Genomic DNA, 17,216 nt, shown 5'->3' on the forward strand with positions numbered 1-17,216 from the left:
GATTTTACTCTGTTATCTGTCACTTGATTCTAAAGAGCAGCAGTAAATCTGAAAAGCATTTGACATATTTTATTATAAATGTTCATCAATACAGAACCAAAGTAATCTTTATAAATATCTACAAAAAGCACAAATGCAGGTTAAAATTCTCTAGCATGAGCAGACAGCTCGCAGCTTTCAGTTTTTACTTTCTAAAAGCCCATTCTTAGGAAAGAAGTAATTTTAAAAGGCTTTTTTTAAAAAGCAGGCGCTTTTTAGTGGTTTTGTTTTTAACATTCACTGTGAAAACAAAGCTCTGTTGATTTATCAAAGAGAAAACCAGAAAGGGTGACACATGACCTTTTTGCCCAGCGAACCTGGAATAATCCCACCGTGTTGTGGTTTTAATGCTGATTTAACTGAAAATGGAAACTAGTCCAAGGCATTTCAAAAGTCCCAAACCTTTCATACTTCTCTGACATACCGCCTGTCCACCTCAGAGTCAGCATGAGGACTGAGCAAGCTGTAAAGACTTAATTCCTGTCCACACTGGAGATGGTCTCCCTAAGAGTCCAGGTCAAAGTGCGCTACAGTCTTGCATCTATTACAACTGTTCAGAGTATTTTGTACCTTCCTAGCTACCCCCTTTCCGGTAATACTAAGTCATGCAAACACACAATCTCATGTACAGAACAGCCCCAGCTGTTGCTGTTCTTCATGATCAAGAAACTAATCTTTGACCCCCAGTACGGGCTTTAAGCCTCTAAGTAAATCACTTTAAATTTGACCATTACAGACACACACTGTTGTGTAACATAGTAGTTATCTGTTGCCCCAGTCAGCAGGTAAGAGGCCATGTTCTCTTTCTGCTTTAAGAGAACAGAACAATGCCTGTTTGATGTGTCTGCCTGCACGCATCTATGAAGTTGGGCGTTAGGGTTGGAGGAGAGGCAATATTGCCCTACTGGTCAAGTTCTCCAGGTTATTATTTGCTAACAGAATTTTCCTTGTCAGTCTGCTATTTCTTTTGTGCTACGCTCAGAAAAGGGGAATTGAAGGTGCTGTCTTCTGGAATTTTACCTGCATTATAAGAGGGAACATCTTCATAGCAGAGTTACCTGTCGCTACATAAAACTGTGTCCCCAGCCTAACAGAGGCAGAAGCAGCAAATAAGCTTCCTGTGATCTTCAAACACAAGAATATTAAAAATCCAACCTACTACTAGAACCAAAGTGACAGCATTTGACTTTCCCTATGGGTTTTTTTCGTGTTTTTCAAACCTGTTTCTGTATTACTGACATGCTGATGTGATCAACACTTCGGGGCACTGCTCAGCAACACTTCAGCCACGCAGCTGAATGAAAGCAAAGGGACAGTAAAAAAGCAAGAAATAACACTGCATTCCATTTGCAAAATGTCACTTTCCCCATGAGCATACCGTACTTGACCCTTCTGGCTGGAGAGGTTTTATTCAAAGCATCGCAGATGATTGTATAGAGACTGGACATAGGTAAAGACACACATGGGATCTGGCTTGTGACCCATCACCATCATATCATCCACTTCTATCAGACGGTCGCAGTGAGCCATTTTCCTGTAGTAATATTAAAACAGATAAAGCAAATCAAGAGTTAAGTCTGGGGCCTGTATCTACTTCCAAGATTAATTTGCTGCTCTGATTTGAGCAGCACTGAGGCATTTAAGAAATCCTGAGGTTTACCAGCAATATTTCATTTTACAGTGAGTCAAGCTCAGGTTGGAGATAGTTATTTTTGTGATCATGGAATATTCCTGTCCTTTCTCTCTCTTCCTCTATACTGGGATCTGATCCAAAGCCCTGTTTTGGATCAGGTTTTGGGTTTTTTTCCCACCCATTGCCATTCACATCCCTTGTATCTGTAGCATGTAGTCCAATCTCATGTTCCTCTGCCCAAGTCTCAGTAAACAGGGCTGTGCGAGTTTGCGAATCATGAGTTATTATAAATGATGCTCCAAAAGAATGGAAAAAAATGAGAAGAGATGAGATGTGCCAATGAAGACCCATGTGGCTGTGGACTGTTTCTTCAGCACCCCCAGATCTTCAAGGTGTGCGTGATCTCAGATGATCACATTGGAGAACTGGAGCCTGATAGATCTGGACCAGCAGAAAGGAATAGGTCTGCTGAGACCTAAGATGAAAAATCACAAGGGCAGGAAGCAGTTTGATCAGCAGCACTTGCATGCGAGTGAAGAGCAGCAACCGAGAGAATAGCCTTTTCTGGCACTAGATGAGAACAGCTAGTTTAAAGGCAATCAGAGCTATGAAGTAGTCATTTCTGTAGATACCTCTTACCTAACGTTTCTTACTGTTGTATGCATGCTGTCTTCTGTTCTCTTACTTACTCTTATACATAAAAACTGAGATAGAAAAACACTGCGACTTTCCTTTGAGAGTTGTAGGTAATTTTACTTTAGAGATCAGCTACCTAAAAGTGCCACAGAATCTCCTTCAACTCACTGACAAGCAACAACATACATATATATGTGTGTGTGTGTGTATAAAACCCTTGTAATTCCTAAATGACTTCCTTTGCTAGGGGCTGTAATAAGGAGAGCCAACATTACGCTAAGATTTTTCAAAGTTTTTCTGTGGAATGGCAAATCCAGTTCTGTAAGTTATTGCTTTAATTAAAGAAAAAAAAAAAAAGTTCTGAAAGAACCCCAGAGCTTCAGCACGGTGGTACCAGTGTTTGAAGCTGTATCAGAAGCTGCAGGAAACTGCAGCCAGGTATTCCCACATCCTGTTAGTATTTGGAAAAAGCATACTAAACCCAGCTGCATACCACATGGAGTGTTCTTACCGCTACACAAGTCAAACAAAACAGCAAGTAAGAATCATATTGATACTGGGTCAAAAAAGTTACTATTTCTAGCTGACAAGTTCACACTCATAATGACTTTAACAAGTTATCATTTAATTGCCTTGTATGCTGCATCAAAAAGGATCAGGACAGTGTGACTGGGGGTATTAGCTCTGTCTGCTTTACAAAAAATGTGGTTACCAGGTTGAGAGATTGGGAAGCCTTAATCTAACTCTGCGTATGCTGAATTCAACCTTCATTCTTGTTTGGCCAAAGAAATGTACAGACAGAGGTGAACGCTCCCACAAAACCCAATTCCAAAAGTTAATCTACTTGCTCCCTGCCGTTCAGGGGTCATATTTTTTCCATACAGACTGGATGGATATATTAACATGCCTCAAATTCAAACTGGGTATCAAGCAGGTAGGACTGGCTAAGAAACTACAAGTTGTATGTCCAGTTCCTATGGACTGTCAGTAAACAGTGGATGCCTTATATGCTCTATGAACTCACATTTCTTTTTTATGATTGATATCGGCAAATTCATTAAGAATAATTACTTCAAGAACAAAATTAAAAAAAAACAAAGACAAAAAACCCCCAAACACAGAAGTAGGGCTTTTTCCTCTTCAGTCCAAGCATAACTCAAGAGGCTGATTTATCATCTTTAGTGTGCCAGTGCTAAGGCTGGTGAGCATCACAGAGGTGCGAAAGCAGAATTCAAGTACTGCCTGAAGACTGTGAAAGATCTGAACATTGAACTCCAGTGAATTATCCTGTGCCTGGGGAAATGACCGGTGATTACAGACTGCAAAGTCTCCTGTTCTATGGATTCTCTACGCATACCTTTATTATCTTTTTTGGCATGACACGTAGTGATATCGGATCTACAAGAAGAATGATTATACTCTTCACTGCTCCCCAGCCACATTAGACTTAAACTGGAAGCACTTCGCAAAGATCTAAAGTGATACTCACTCAGCCATGGTGAAGGCCAGCTCAAAGTTCTGCTTGCGATTAGCTGGGTCGAGCTTATTATAATCAAAAGCCTCAGGAAAGAAAGAATGCACAAGAGCACAGAATGCCATCCCATCATTCCAGCTTGAGGAGAAGTTCTGGAGATCAATGTGCTGTCAAGATGAAAAACACACATGTTAATGCAGCACAGGGGAACAGGGAAGAGAGCTGCTTTTGCTCTCTGCAGTTTTCTGTCCTCTTGCGCTAACCAAAGCAACAGAGCACAGGCTTTATGTTTTTCTTCCCCACTTTGTATATCCATTACATTATTCATATTCTGAGAAAAAAAAGGCATGCTCAGCAATGAAAGCCTTTGCCCAAAATGCCCAAATGCAAAGCAGACACACAGTCAAGGTCCCTGATCCAAAACCTTGCTGCAAATACTGGGAAGAATGTTGTCAACATCAGCAAGCTCTGGAGCAGGCCCAACACACCAGCTCAGTATCTGCAGAAACTAAGGACACTGCTTATCCCTATGAAATATTTATAATTGAAGAACGGTTCATTTTGTGGCTGTGAGTAACACTAGATAAAAACTACACTTGCTTGCTTTGCTTTTCAGTAAGGCCCAATTCAATGCCTGTTTACACAGATAGGTAGAAATACAGGAAGAATAACACCTACTTCAAAACCCAGTTCTTAGAACAAATGCTTACTGTTACCAACTGCCACAGTGAAAAGAAACATAATTGGGCTCTTGTTTCATTCTTGCCTTCCCATCACACAAAAGTTCAAGCCCCAGCTTTTCTGGTAAGCAACTAACAGTAATTTTCAATAGTTCTGCTTATGTATACTATAAGAGTTCAACAATACAAATTTTACAGTAACGTTGAAAAACATATTACACGTGCACACGCACAAAAAAAACCCTAGAAAAAAATTTTTTTCACCTGGAAATTGCTTTGGTAATTGCAGTTTAAGGCAGGTAATATGACTAAAATCTGAAGTGCTGAATTCTTTTAGCTACACTGGTGTAACCTCATAGAAATTAGCTCACTAACACCGTGTAATTCAACTTCAACCACCTACTACAAATTCACGTGTCTAAGACCAGTAGAGAATACTTTGGCCTGCTGTGTAGCAGAAAGGCCGTAGTCTCCATGTACTAGCAAAGTGTTTTTCAGATCCTTCCATATATAATGAGAATGCAAAAGTCACAGCCTGCAACTAAGAAAAAAAATGTATGGGTGTATACTGAAGTCTGTATCCATAGCACAAAAATGTAGGCTTTCAGACAAACACCAATGCGTTGCTTCAACAGACATACAAAATCTCACTCATGCAATCCTTGATTGTCTTGAAGCGCTGCCCATGCGAGCCATGATATTTGCATTATCCGCACAAAACCTGATGACCTTGAAGAAGATAACTCATTGTCTAGCATGTTTTACATTCACTTTTAAGTATGCCTTGTTGGCAAATTCTCCGGAAAAAGAAAGCGCTGAAAGTGCTAGCATGTCTTCACCTTGTATCCTATGGTTTTTGAGCGACACCAGTCTAACAGAATTTGTTTAATGCTGCTAGCGCTGGCAACCCCAAAACTCTGCGACCTCTTCAGCTTAGGTCTGGATTCTCCTTTTCCTCTGGAAAATTTAACAGAGACCAGATTAAATTACATTCTAGAAAAACTTAAACCTACTTGTCAGCAACATCTATGCAACCTTGCCCAGGTCAGCCCCTGTACAGGTGATATTTGAGAAACACGTTGTTGAAACTTCAACTTGTTGGCCCTGCAAGAAAAACTCATTTTCATTTCACTAAAGCCTAGGATTCCAAGCCCTCTTCTATTTAAATCATACCCCCATCATGGTGCATAAAGAACAGTCCAGGCCTTTGGTCCTTCATGAATAGCAACAGAAAGTCACTATATTCCCAGTCTCTTATAGTGATGGAGAAGACAGCTTTCACAGCACTCTTCCCTGATAAAAGGCACCTGCTTCTTCAGCTAAACAACTCCAAAGCCAGAGGAATCTGTAGCTACAAATTTTCAGGGCTCAGTCTGCAAAGTCAGTGAAGCTATACATGACCTCAATATTGTCCCTTAGCTCAAAATCCTACATTGAGAGAGTCCTCCCACCCAGCTGTCTCTGGCTTGTCCTCTGCTGGCAATAACTGACCTACTAGTTTCCCATTAACAAACCCAGTTCAGAGACAAGGGGTATGACGTACTTCCCACCATCCTGTTCGAATTTCTCAAGAAGTGCCTTCCTGGCCAGTGTTCCTGTAGTCCGTGGGAGCGTCTGAGACCGCACCAGTTCTCGCCTCCTTTCAACTCGGCGATGTACAGTGGGAGGAGAGGAGTGAGAGCTGGGGGTCACATCACAGTGACTGTCAGTGGCACTGGAAAAACATAACATGAAAAGTATGTGGTTAAACAGAAAAGTAGCTCTCTGCAATGCCTGGAGTCCACATAAAGCTCCCACTGTTGCATACTCCAAACCTCCAGAACATCTGTTTCAAGAGGACCTGTATGAGTCAAAAGCAATTTAAGTAAAAGTCAAAATTTTATTGACAACAGCACTTAAGTATAGAAGAGTCTAAGGTACTTTTACAAATGAAATATAGCTGGACATGTCACGAATGCTTCATAGCACTGAGCATAAGAACAACTAAACACCTTTAAGAAAAAAGAAAAAAAGAAAAAAAGAAAAAAAAGAAAAAATAAACAAGTTGTGGCCAAACAGGAGCACTAAATCCCTTTAATTTCCAGCTTTGGGGTTCCTGAAGGGTAAAATGGAACTTTAGGAGTTCCTGAGCTCATGTCAGTGTTGCTTCACTGACCACAGGCTGGTAATATGATTGAGAAATATAGGATTTGTCCTGGTTTCGGCTGAGATGGAGTTGATTTTCTTAGTATCTAGTACAGTGCTGTGATTTGGCTTTAATGTGTGTTTATTCGAGCCATAAACCACTTTGTCAGCATTAATGATGTAAGCCACTTGGAAATGTCGCCTGTGACAGAGATGGGAAAACTGAGGCAAAGAGCAATGACATCAGTATTACACATTCATTTCTGGTACAGATGTAGGTCAGATCTGAGAGCAAGTTCTCTAGGCTGCTTAGTGTATCATGATTCAAATACTGAAATGCTGATGTTGGAACTAATTCAGAAGAAATGTAATGCCAAATTTGGGATACTTTTCAAGGCAGATGCAAGCCCAATTTAAGATATTTAAATCAGCTGCCCTCCCGTTTTCCTTGATGGATATTTTGCATGCTGAGGATGCCTCGATATACCTACCGGTAGTAATTGTGATACCATGTAATCCTACACTAAGCAACCGTGACTCTGAGTTAATCAAGAACGTGTAGTAGTCCTCAGTAAGGCATTTATCTCCAAACTAAACTCTTGGCTAGCCAAATTAAGGATATCTGACAGCAGTCATATGTTGGTTCCCAAAAATAAACCCAAAGTACAAATTCAACACAGCTGAGTATTTTTTAAAAGTGATTCTAAAGTACTTGACAACTTGCTCCTCCTAACAAAAATCTACCGCTGGCACTGAGAGTTTTACTAACACTGTAACAATGCAGAAAGCCACAATTAGGTCTGCTTTAAACTGCTCTGCAGATGATTTTTATCCCTTCCCATCTCAGTTCCACTATAGCCCTCAGGAAAGTTCACAACCTTTAACAGGCTTAAAATACTGCACCTGGGACCCATCTGTTCTTCTGTGGCCTGGAGGGGCAGCCTGAAGAAGCCCCCCACCTCCCCAAAAAAAAAGGGGAACAAAAAGTGCTAAGGCTATCCAATGCCATGATCACGGGTGAGACGCTTATTTATACAGTCTACCAGACATCTTGTGAAAAGAAAGGCATGAGGATCAACCAAGATATGGCCCTGCTACAAGAACCAGAGGCACAAAAGAGCAAGTCAGGCCAGGGGTTTAAGGGGAATGAATGGTCCTGAAGCTAGACATAGAGGATCTTACATGTGGCACGTTGCTGATTTCATGTGAGAAGTATGATCAATAGAGAACCTGCTGTGTCAGCTACAGGTACAGCTAGAAATGAGGACCTGTACAACCTGAGACCATTCAGGGTATGTATTCAAGCACTACCATGTTGAACAGAAATAACTACATATGGTACATCACTAGGACGGTTTTAGTACAGGTAGTGTGATTATTCTAGTAGTTACTGGCTGTTATTCCCTGAAAGCAGAAGTGTGATGAAGAGGAATATGCCCATTTGCACGTTGTTGGACATAGTACATCCATTAAATGTATTACCGAGGTTAATGTAACATAATAGGGCAAGTAGATTAATGTACAATTATACATCCAGTGCTTAAAGTACAGCATCTGTTTTCCAAGCCAGCAGAACACCTGTCCTTTGAGACTATACTGACCACAACAGCCTAAGAAAATGTCAATAAAAATGCGTACCTTTCACTCATTTTGGTTCCACTACTCATTCCATAGCTCACAGTTGAGACAGACTTAGTGACAGAAGTGGCATTCTCTGTATAAAAGCAGGAAAGACAAGATGCGTCAGGGCAAAAACTTCTTTTATCTCCTTTCCTCAGTATGTTTTCAAACCATTTCCTGACAGATAGCCACACACTGATTTTTACTCACCATAGCAAAATGCTGCAGGCCTCTGTTCTAACTTCCAGTACGAGCTAACAAGCTGGGAAGGGATTTTCCCAGGGGTTCAATCCCACTGCAAAATTGCTGCACTGCAGCAAGGGTGGTGTAAACATAGCAGAAAAGGCTGTAGGAGGATGCCTTTGGTAAAATTGCATTGGGAAGGCTGGAAAATTTCAGGGCCTTGTGCAGACCTCAGAGGAGGGCACACTGCCACAGACATTTCAGTGAAAGGAAGAAATGGTGCTACACCTCAGCTTGCAGCAGTCATGCTGGCAGATGTAAGGAGACTTGGGAAGTCTGCCATGACTGAGAGCATAATTTAAAGTACCTAATTTCCACTAAGAAACATTACGGTTCATAAAGAAGAACAGACTCCAAAAGTTGCAAAGGTGGCTTAAAACCAACTTTGCATCTTCCTCCCCCCACCCCTGAGGTTCTACCTTTCGTGCTTTGCCTCTTAAGAACCCAGCTCTGGACTCCAGCTATCCTCTGTAAATGCAGAACAATAGTGTGTTAAAACTGGGCAGGCCACTCAAGCCAAAACTTGGTGCATAAGCCAGCAGCTCATTTACTGAAGGCTCCTTCTATACACAAAGAAAAACTGGCATCTTTGTAACAAAATCACTGTCCAAATCACTCTCTGAAAATGCTGAACTCTCCCCACTGCTTATAGAAAGGATCCAGACCAACTAGACTTCTCACGTGAAACACCATGGTAAATGCCAGCATGCAGATGTGACAACTTTGGGACCACAAACAACTGCCAGATATTTGTGCAAATCTCAGAGGTTTTAAGCTGAGGAGGAGTGTGATCACTGTTCTGGATGAGCTACATCTTTGCTAAACTGACACTTAAGACCACTGTGAAATGCCAGTACATTGTGTAGACAGTAACAGCATGGTGACATCAAAGTACTATTGGATAGAGCTCAATTAATCTATTCTGACTGAAATCAAAAACCCTTAAGGCATTTTGTCCTTTGACACATTCATATGTGAAGACTACTTGTTGCTATTTGGCTCAAAAGAATTTGCTTCAAAATCCATAGGGTGGGCCCACCGCTTTCCAACTGCCGTTACCTTGCGTTCAGTCCCAGTTTTCACTTGGGCAGTTGAAATCTTCACCACTCAATCTGTTCTGCCACACTTTTCTGGCACCTATTGTTTCCACTGCAGAGAATGCCTACTCAGTACACACGTTTACCACTGTGTAAATAAGGATAAGCACCCCTCACTTTGAAGTGACTGAGAATCTGATACAGCAGAACAAGTATCCATGCTACCCGGGAAACTGAATCTGCGTGAAGTCTTGTTAGCAATATTAATATTACCACGTACCTACCAATCAGAACTACATGCTCAGATCTGAATCCCCCAGACATGAAGCATGGAATCCCTCTCCATTTGTGTTGCATAAGGACATGCTGATAGGAACACTTACCTCCAGTGGCAGATGAACCCATTGTTCTCATCGTACTTGAATTCCAGGTCTTCACTGAAACAGCAGAAAAAAATACAACAGAAGGCTATGCTACATTCTTAGCATTATTCTTCCAGCTTTTATCTGATTAATCTGCAACCAATGTCTCTTGATGGCAATTCTATCCGGTCTCTCTCTTTAATTTCTGACCCATACATATTATCTAATCTGTAAGTGTCACTATCACTAAATGTCTACGAAATACAGCTCAAAGATTAATGACTTGAGTATGAATGAGACTGATTTTTTAGTTAGACTTAATTTAAATATAGGTAAGAATCTGCAATCACTCTTGACTTGTGTATATGTGTCAGTCTGCTGTTGGCCATTCCTTCCTCCAAATGACTGTGGAACCCATTAGCCAAGTACCTGCCTAACTTCTCAAGGGGCCTAAGGGTCTCAAAGCACTAAAAGCTTCTGCAAATCTCATTAAAATAGCTGGCCACATTGAAGAGATACTTATTCATTAACGGTGCTAGAAGATAGGCTACACTATGAACTCAACTATATTAGGCAGTAAAAGTTCTCAGCAGATGATACATTATAGCCTAAAACTCCACCTAGGACCCACAACAGTCTAAATCACAGTGTCCGAGAGAAACGATTTTAGGGATGGACCAGTGGGGTAGGGGGAAGGATATCTGGAACAGACCAGGGAGAGCAGGGGCAGGTATATATATGTATACACCATGGTATATGTAGACATAGAAGAAGGTTTCATAATTGACACTAGGTCTGTCCCAGGGCAATCCCCATAGCACCAGTTTCTTGAAATAAAGAAATAGGACACAGCTTCAGCAAACAAATTATTTTTGTCTCTGTTACCTGACTGGTTGGAAGTTTTCACTGCCATCACATTTTTGCTCTTGCTTTGTCCCAGCAGGCCAGCAGATGCATTAGTTGTTCCTGTTGAACAGGTGGTCTCTCCTGAAAACTTCTCTGATGTCCTGGTTACTGCAGTAACAGGAAGGTGTGGCATCTGTAAGGTGACTGCAGGGGCATGAGCTTCAGGAGAAGAGTCTGACGCATGAAGAGAGGTCAGTTCATGGTAGACTTTTGCCTGACCTAGTGAATAAAAGGAAAAGGAGAGAGGAAGTAAATTTAGTTGCAGATTTGCAACAAAGTTACAAACCAATTTGCATGCAACAACTTTATTTTCCAAGCCATTGGCATTGTTCCATCTAGTTCTCCATGTGGCACATTATACCATTTCCAGCATGCTGCAGGAACAACCCTAGTTTAAGTGATCATACCTGTCCTACATGAATCTCAGCAAGAACAACTTCTTCATATCACCAACCCACTAGCACCTGCATTTGGTAACCTCCTCCTCTTCCTCTGTGCAGCCCCCGCCCCCAATCTCCTGCCACGGGTAGGAAGCAGCATTCTTCTTTTGTTTGTGGTTTTATGAAACACTGTGTGTCTCAGTTTTCTCTAAAATGGAGACAGTAAGTCCTTCCTCTACTGAAGGATGATGGAAGCAGACAGGTAATTTGCAAAATGTTTTAGGATGCAAGGCTACAATGGCATCTAGAATAGCAGGCCTTATTATCACTACTGCTACAAGATAACATGACAGCAATAGTCTCTAATTTATGAAATGCCATAGTGCATGCTTAACAATAAAGTTTGAAAGTTAAACTCCTAATTAGGAAATAAATTACAACGGTATCAGTGCCACAGTACAGTATCCATGCTAAAACCACAGAAGACGCTAATGCTTCCAATGTGTGACAGCTGCTCTAAGGTTGCCAGGATCAGGTGTTTTAAAAGTAGTACTACTTCTTATGCCCTGTTCCTACCTGATGAAGACTGATGCCCATTTTCAATGATGGAAGAACTAAAAACTCTTCTAAACTCAGGTTTGTGGCGGTCATCCAGGTCTACGCTCTGTCAGAACACACAACAGACAGGAGAGTTAATTTCAAACAGCAGCAAAAGTTAGAAGAACATCCAGAAACTCCTGCCAAGAACAGGTCTTTCTTGTGCTAGCGACCACAAGACAAGAAGGGAACAATCATCTACTCTCAAGAGCCAACCTGCAAACTGAGCACTGGCAATGTAGGACTTGTAGCAATCTTCACATACTTGCCCTCAGACCCCATGCACCTAGGAGGGGAGGGGTCTTCCACTTTTGCCAGATGAAGGTATCACCATCTGCTGCGAAGGCAATAAACAGAAGACTCTGCACAATAGTGGCGAGAGTGATTGAGATTCCATAAAATACTTAATGCTCTGTAGGTTTTTTTGTTTGCTGCAGAAAAAATGACATTCAGATAAAGTATTGTAAAAGCATTATGTAAAGTAAGTATGATCCTGGAACTTTAGAGCTGCATTATAATCTGCAACTTCTGTAAGGATAGGGGTTTTTTTCTGAGAAAAGTAGCAATTTTTCCCATAATGTTTGCCAATATTATTCCAGAAAACTCAGCCAAGGATTTTTTTTGTTGTTGTTGTTGGTCTGGAGGGGTGGGAATGTGTGTGCATGCACACGTGCAAAAAATCACAAGGAACTATGAGATTTTTGGCTGCAGAAACTAAAGAAAGGAGAAACTGCTTCACAGACACATGATTACTTCAATTAAAAAAATGTAGATTCCAAGAAGCAGTATATGCAAGAAGTAGAGTGAAATTCCCCAACACAAAGTCCATGAAAAAGTTTTAACTGATGCTAGACAGGTATTGAACTACAGACTGGCCACCAATGTTATGAATAAATAAAGGAAAAAAATCTGTCATGTCCCATTATGAACATAATCCAAAATACTTATAAACTCAACCCAAGCAAGTTTTGGTTCGGCTTGGTGTTTTTTGGTGTTTGTCTTTTTTTTTTTTTTTTCTTTCTTCAGACAGACTGACTGAAGATAGATCCTGGAGAAGATTTCATACTGCAGGTAAGTATAAAAAAACCAGCACATAACAGAAAAGGAAAGAGGCAGGCTGTATACATGTAACAACTTAGTTTGTCTGCTTTTCATACACAGGAAATATGGAGCAAACTGGTGGTTTGATTTTACTTATTTATGACATAGCTTCATCATAAATTATTACAATATTTATTGGGTGGAAAAATGTATCTTATGTAAAATACAGAAACCACGTGATCAAGATAAATCAACAAAAACAGTTTCTGGGAACTTGTCTGCTTTTTACATGTACCTGTTTACGCTCATCCAAACTTAATTAAGAACACCAGACAACAATGTTAATGCACCTTGGAGATTTTTTAAAAAGTGTTTAATCTTGTTAGGTGTTGCAGACTACAGACTGTTTTAATATCCATTACATGAGACACTAGAACTGTCACTACCTCAAGTACAAATCCCAGTCAACCCTGAAAACTATGGTCTGAGATCTTGCTGAGAATTTGTTAACTACTATTAGATTACAGTTAAGGCAGCCTAAACCCAATTTTGTCACCAAGTTGTGGGCCTAGATTCTGATCCTCCTAGATATTTAAGGGTCAGCCTCCAACTGACTTCAATGGCACACAGGTTTACATAGTAGAGCTACGTAAGAGCTACATGCCTACACTACTAAAGCTGAGGAAAATCCTTCTCTTGACTTTAAGGTTGGGCCCTACATTCTCAGATCACAGTCGGTGTCCAGGCTCTTCAAGACTACAGCATAATTTGGAGAAACCACTGAAGTGTGGTAAAACCCCATTAACTTGACTTCAGGATGGGAACCTACTGCCTTGTAAGCAAGTGTCTTACAAAGAAATATTACAATAAAACACAGAGAGGAACAGCAGCAAGACATTGAGATACTGTGAACTGTCTTTAAGGCTCAATTTGGATGGTGTATTTTATTATATTGGGTTGTATACTATTTTTTTAGCCTGGGGTCAGATTCTCATGTCAATTTTTTCTGTGCCAGAGGCGAGGAGAAGAGATAGGATCACCTGGATAAGATTTTCAAACAAAACAATACAAAGTTCAGAGGAGGATTGAAGACTTCCTGAATATGTGGAAGAGGTACTTTCAAGAAAAGACTTGTAAAGGTTTCTAGCCAGGTGGTTTCATTTAACTCCTCTGCCTAGTTTCTACATCAATGATCTTTCTGAGGTTATATATGCACTTACATGCTCTGCTAGATGAGAGTGCAGAGGTTACATGATGAGCCAAGACACTCCTTAGTCTTTTTACCACTACCATGCATGAGACACTCGGTTTGGTTTTGTCTGTTTGTGTTTTTTAAAAAAAAACCACCACCACCACTCAAGGAACCAACCATGCATACTGCCTGTTTTAGCACAGCGTTGCTTATGGCCCCATATTTCCACTGATGCCCAGCAAAGGCCTCAGGTGCACCTAAGAGAGCTGGGAGTTAGAATGTCCATTCCACAACTCGGTTAGCCTGCCTTAAGGTAAGTTGCAAGTCCTATAAATCAAATCTGTAATGAAGTTCAGTATATCAATGCAAACAAGGAGAACGTTTGCTTCATTTTAATTTTCCTCTATCCTATTTAAAAAGAAAGGAAAGTAAACTAGATTGGGGAAGTTGGGATGTTCAAAACTTCTGTTTCCCAGCATCTAAAACTTTCTAACAAGCACAAGCACTACGATTCAGCTATCCGGGCTCCACAATTTCTGTGGGATCTCTCCCATTCATAGGCTTCATTACAGACAGGTTTTCAGAAGAGATCACATCCAACAAAGCCACGCTCCTTAGACAGTTGCTCAGCTCAGGCCCTAAAGGAGTAATTAGTTCTTTTGCAAAGCCAGTCTGCAAACTGTTTTCACAACACACCACTGAAACAACTTCTTTAAAATAACATTTGTCTCTCCTGGTAATTAAAAATATTTTTCATTTTTACACCACCTGCCACCCCTGCAGTGAATGCTTCCATATGCACACAGTCTGACTTTACTGCCACTAAACTGGATCTGTGTCATTGTATCCCTATATTTTAATCTGTGAAAATTAAATTATTTTGAAACTCTTACATCCGTCAAGAAGGTGGTACTATGCATGAGTAAATTCAGTTATCAGTAGGTGCCAGGATTAACTTGAGAAAAGTACATCAAATATTAATTATACAAACCGTGCAGAATCAGGGGTTCAGAACTTTTATTTCTGTATTCAATGTAGTTGACATCCTAGTCAACAATTATTGCCTATATCCAGAACTGAAATGTAAAGAACAGCTAGTGCAGCTCCCTAGAATGTACCCGTGCATACAGTTCGAACTGTTTAGCCACACGTGTCAGCCATTATGACCGGAATGTCTTGAATGCCTATGTAGACTGTAAACATGAGTCTACTTTATAAGCTGGGGACAGGGAGCAGAACAGTCAAATAACGTGGTCATTGCAAAGATCACGTAGCACCTACAGTGGCTTCCTAATGCAGTGACAGATGCTGCATTCATTTATTTTATGCTAACCCGATTACCACAATTTGGGTAACAGTGCTGGGGAAGAAACTGATACCGGGCTGGAGGATGGGGAAGACCCATGTGTTGATTTAACACTGGGAGAATCTAGGATCAGATTCTACCATGTACTTAATAGTGTCAGGCTGCAGTACTTTAAAATCCACTTTGTTTGGAGATGCTAAGCTCCTGAAAAACGCATGTGTAATGGTAATTCCTCTGTCAATGCTGTCTACATAGACTGTAAATAGCAGAGTGACAGGTACCTGTATCTATGCTTAATGAGAAGTACTCATCTGTACAACTCGCATAACAACAACACAATGACAAACCGGTGAAGCTGAAGAAAAGAAAGTTAACACTAATATACTCGGGCTTTTTTGTAAAACTAGTATCTCTGTAACTCAGAAGTTTCCACCTAATACAGGGCAATAACACTTCCCATAGCTGTAGGGCTGCTGGAATTCCTCCTTCACTGCAAAGAAGTTAGACCTTGGAGATGCATAACTGGAAGCTGCTATAAAACAGGCAAATATTGTAACCCAGGAGTGAAAAATCCCACACATTCAGAAAAGTAAGAACCAGATCATGAGATTAGAATCACAGACAAATGAGATTCCTCTCTCTCAAATGAGAGCTCTCACTCATCCAAGTCTTCCATAAAAGCACCAATTATTAAAAGGGTCATGATAAAAATAATTGGATCTAGAAATGCTGTTTATCTGTGAGAGGTACCTCCCTCTCTTGTTACATATGTCAGATGAAATCGATGCTTCATTTTGGTGAACAGCAAAATCACCGACTTCCACAAGCCAAGATTTGACACTGTTCCTTGCATGTAAAAGGATCATCCAAAAACCACAAATGGAGAATGATGAAAGGTGTGAGGAAATGCAAACAAGGCTGCTAGGCACCAGCAAGAAGTGCAGCACATTTAATTCTTCTACTAGAAAGCCACTGTCCATCAGATAACAGAAGTATTCTCTATCTGTAACTGACCCTGCAGCTTGAAGAAGCAGCCTTGAATGCCATGAGCGTATTAGGAAAGCTTTTGCACATAGGAGTAATCTCTGAAGTAAAACAGTAGAAGCACTTCTGCAGAAACTTTTTTGAAGCAAGGCTGTATAAAAATGGACAACAGGGAACAATTCTACCATGGCAGCTTCAGCAGGTGCCCACAGCTATGTCACAGCGAATTAAACCAAAACAAACAGCAACAACAAAAATAATCTAGATAAAGATCAAGGCAACCTTGGCGTGTCACCATGCCAAAAGGACACTTGCAGGAAGTGTAAGAGAACAATAAGGAAGAAATGGAACCATTGGACTTCCTTTATAAAATACAGGAATTGAGAAGGTTTAGAATCATAGTATGTAATATCAGGTGACTGCGGGATCACTTAATCTCCCTGCCTGTATATCCCAGGTCATTATGTCTTATGCAGTTGCTCCCATGCTGACCGACTGCTGGGTTCCATGGTAACCACAGAGAGATATCAGTGGGTAACATTTGTTTAGATCTTCCCGGGGGGTCACAGCCAGCTATTTGTCTCTCTGCTGCTTGGACCACTGCAGGCAGGTTCTCTGCAGCAGTCTGTCCACATCGTAAAAAAACTCTTCTGACAGTATAAAAACAGAACACCCTTACAGTGTTTTTAGTCCTCCCTGTTCACAAAGGCATCATACTCAACAGCAAACACTACAGAAAGATCATAGGTGATAAAGCTCCTGCCAAAATGTAAGATCTGATCAACAAAAAAGGTCAAAACTCTTCCTTTCCAACAATCACAGACAGGTAGGAAAGACCTCAGTGACTGCAAAGGATGACAAACAGCAACAAACAGTTCAGTGAGGGATAAATCCTCAGCAGTGCAGCTATGGCTCCAGCATCCTGCTTTAAAATTAATTCTTCAAACATACCCTATTTTCCA

General features: G+C 40.7%; 1 protein-coding gene across 2 annotated transcripts in view; it reads right to left on the reverse strand.

The window, feature by feature from the left end:
- Positions 1-47: 47 nt before the first annotated feature.
- The window catches only part of SMTNL2 (smoothelin like 2), a 39,599-nt gene continuing 22,430 nt past the window's right edge, over positions 48-17,216 (reverse strand). Inside the window, exons 2-9 of one of the 2 annotated variants that reach the window (XM_080398164.1) lie at positions 11,711-11,798; positions 10,734-10,973; positions 9,870-9,923; positions 8,225-8,300; positions 6,006-6,176; positions 5,302-5,419; positions 3,798-3,949; positions 48-1,573 (exon numbers count right to left, since the gene is read on the reverse strand). In XM_080398164.1, the coding sequence (XP_080254290.1) occupies positions 1,447-1,573; positions 3,798-3,949; positions 5,302-5,419; positions 6,006-6,176; positions 8,225-8,300; positions 9,870-9,923; positions 10,734-10,973; positions 11,711-11,798 (1,026 nt within the window). In that variant the 3' untranslated portion in view covers positions 48-1,446. The remainder of the gene's footprint in view (positions 1,574-3,797; positions 3,950-5,301; positions 5,420-6,005; positions 6,177-8,224; positions 8,301-9,869; positions 9,924-10,733; positions 10,974-11,710; positions 11,799-17,216) is intronic. The other variant, XM_080398165.1, reaches the window with a different exon arrangement.

The sequence above is a fragment of the Falco punctatus genome, assembly GCF_963210335.1.
Source record: "Falco punctatus genome assembly, chromosome: 1".
NCBI lineage: Eukaryota > Metazoa > Chordata > Aves > Falconiformes > Falconidae > Falco > Falco punctatus.